The following is a 2444-nucleotide window of genomic DNA, read 5'->3' as shown; positions in this document are numbered from 1 at the left end:
AGCATTTTTATGTCAAAGGGAAACTGATAAAATAGCTTTAATTATTTAATGTGTGAGTTGGAGTCAAAGTAAATCATTTCCATTCACAGTTTGCTCATGGAGTCTGATCTGCCCGGAAAGCAAAAGACCATAAATGAGAATTTTCTTGTCCAATGAACGCTTTTATTATTTACAAAAATAGTCTGAATACACACAAGAATATAAGAACTTCTGAAATCATTCCACTTTTTACAACATTGTTATTCCCTCCTGAGAAGTTGTACCTTTTTTTATTGTTTGACAATAACTGAGCAGGTTTTGTGACATTTTAGTATTGGTATTGCAGCTAAATTTCATTTATACTGCCCTGTAGAGCTTTATTGTAAATAAATAATGTTATATTCATAGTTTCTAACCAAAGCACATCCTGTGTGTCCCTGAGGTTTAACAAACTTGCTTAATATACATAAAACACATAAAAACTGACAGAGTCAAGTTTTAAAAACATTTTCATTCCTCCAGTTTTTACACACAGGTTAGCCACCCAGCAGTTTTATTTTTCACTGCTTGTCCTGGAGTTTTTTATTCTCAGTGCAGTTCAGCCACCTGTAGATCAGGAACGTGTGTCATGTTGCCTGTGCACTTGCATGTGTGCAGCTACAGCCGAATCACTGCACCATAGCACTGCTAGTGTTCAAAAACCCCACTGCAATTGTTCCATTGTCATCAGTATTGTACAGGATTGCCTTCATTAAGGAGACAATTCATCTACTTCAGCATCAAGACACTACATACAATGAAATAAAAATCAGTGCAACCTAAAAACACATATTCAGATTCACAGACACCCATATTCACCCAAAAATCAAAAATCAAACATCTGCATCATTCTGACATAACCATGCATGAGGGGAGAGGAGTGATGGAGACATTCTGCCGTCACTGGTGATTGTCATGTTCTCCTCAGACCACCGGGACTGCTTGATATTGGTTCCTCTGCTCAGGACAGACACACAAACACACACATGCAGATGCAAAAAAGCAGAGATTTAATATTGGTTTGAAAAGATGTCAGGAATTAAAGCAAAAACAAATTGCTTTTTTTATATATCACTTTACCTGTGCTGACCGTCCTCTTTCTGTGGAAAAAATAAATGATTATTACTCCTTTGGACATCAACACCTCACATGTCATAGTGGTAATAACAGAGTAGCCCCATGTTATCATGTCACTGTCATCTAAACACATCTGTTACGTCTGTCTTGTAAGATGTTGCTTATAGGGGCTTTAGCAGCCTGTTTGTATGAGGGTCACCTGAGTCAACTCACCGGAGCGAAGGTAGCGCAGATTCCTATACAGTATGACAAAGAGTGCCATCCCAGTGAAGCTAACAAGGAGGATAAACGTCCTGCTGACGGGCTCTGAGCAAAGGAAACAGACAACAGAAAGAAGTTATACATGTACCTCTGCTGCCACTGAGTGGCTCCTGGTACCACAATGCAGTTACTCACACTGGGTGCATTTCACTATCCATACTTCCACACTGTGTTGTTTGACAGAAAAAAGACAAAAAAACATTTGTATGCCCCAATACATAGTATGTCAAATGTAGCAGACCAAATATCCCAGGATGTACAGTATTACTACATCTGGTTGGATTTTGCAGTGTGCAAGCCAGCATGCTATTCCAGCCATTCTGATCAAGAATCCTCTGTGCAGTTTTGTAGAATACGTCTCTCAGAAGTATGAACCACAAAGAGTGCACAGAAAGATGATAGCTCATTTTGTACAGCAGTCAGTCCAAGTTTTAGGCATGATTGCATGCATACTACATGAGACAATACATACTTTGTGAGGGCAGCTACAGTAAGTACTTAAAGGGGGGATAAAAAGTATTTGATTTGGAAAGCCACTACTGCATTCTCCTCTCACCTTCAACATGCAGGATGAAGCTCTCTTTGATGGGCTCACTCAGAGACTGATGGAAGACGCTGCATGTAAACTGTTTTCCTGAGTCTCCAAGCGAAGCCTGGAGGTAGAAGAAAGCCGAGACTGAGTAGGTGCCATCCCTGTTGACTTTTTGGCCGGACAGCATGGAGTGTGACAATTGTTTGGGCAGAGGAGTCACGACTCTCTGATTGGACAGCACTGCTTTCTGCTTGTACCAACGTATTTCCACATCCAGAGGGTAGTAGCCCTTTGCCTCACACACTATTCTCTGCTCCTCGCCCTCCTGCATGGACAGAAGGGGTTCTACTTTGAGGGAGACTCGGGGAGGCTCTAAGGAGAGGAGGAGGAAAAAAGATATGAAACAGCACTAAGTGTTGATTACACATTGGACTGGTTTTTAAAAAGCAGTAAAAAAAAAAAAATGGTCACACTAAAACCTCACACAAGACAAATACACAAGCAACATTGCCATTCATTTTTATCATAATAAATATATGCAGTCCTCTTGCATGCT

General features: G+C 40.3%; 2 protein-coding genes across 2 annotated transcripts in view; both read right to left on the bottom strand.

The window, feature by feature from the left end:
• LOC103375542 (tapasin-related protein-like) overlaps nucleotides 1-2444 on the bottom strand; it is a 15368-nt gene that overhangs the window by 10249 nt on the left and 2675 nt on the right. The gene's annotated exons all lie outside the window — the stretch shown is intronic.
• LOC103375543 (tapasin-related protein-like) lies at nucleotides 141-2342 on the bottom strand. Its single transcript, XM_008305853.1, has 4 exons — nucleotides 1913-2342; nucleotides 1309-1401; nucleotides 1099-1118; nucleotides 141-975 (listed from the first exon to the last, which is right to left on the bottom strand). The coding sequence occupies exons 1-4, from the start codon at nucleotides 2217-2219 to the stop codon at nucleotides 943-945; spliced, it is 453 nt and encodes a 150-aa protein (XP_008304075.1). The 5' UTR covers nucleotides 2220-2342; the 3' UTR covers nucleotides 141-942.

The sequence above is a fragment of the Stegastes partitus genome, unplaced genomic scaffold, assembly GCF_000690725.1.
Source record: "Stegastes partitus isolate 25-593 unplaced genomic scaffold, Stegastes_partitus-1.0.2 Scaffold2657, whole genome shotgun sequence".
Classification (NCBI taxonomy): Eukaryota; Metazoa; Chordata; class Actinopteri; family Pomacentridae; genus Stegastes; species Stegastes partitus.
Note: the sequence above shows the minus strand (reverse complement) of the source record. Positions and strands in the feature narration are given on the sequence as shown.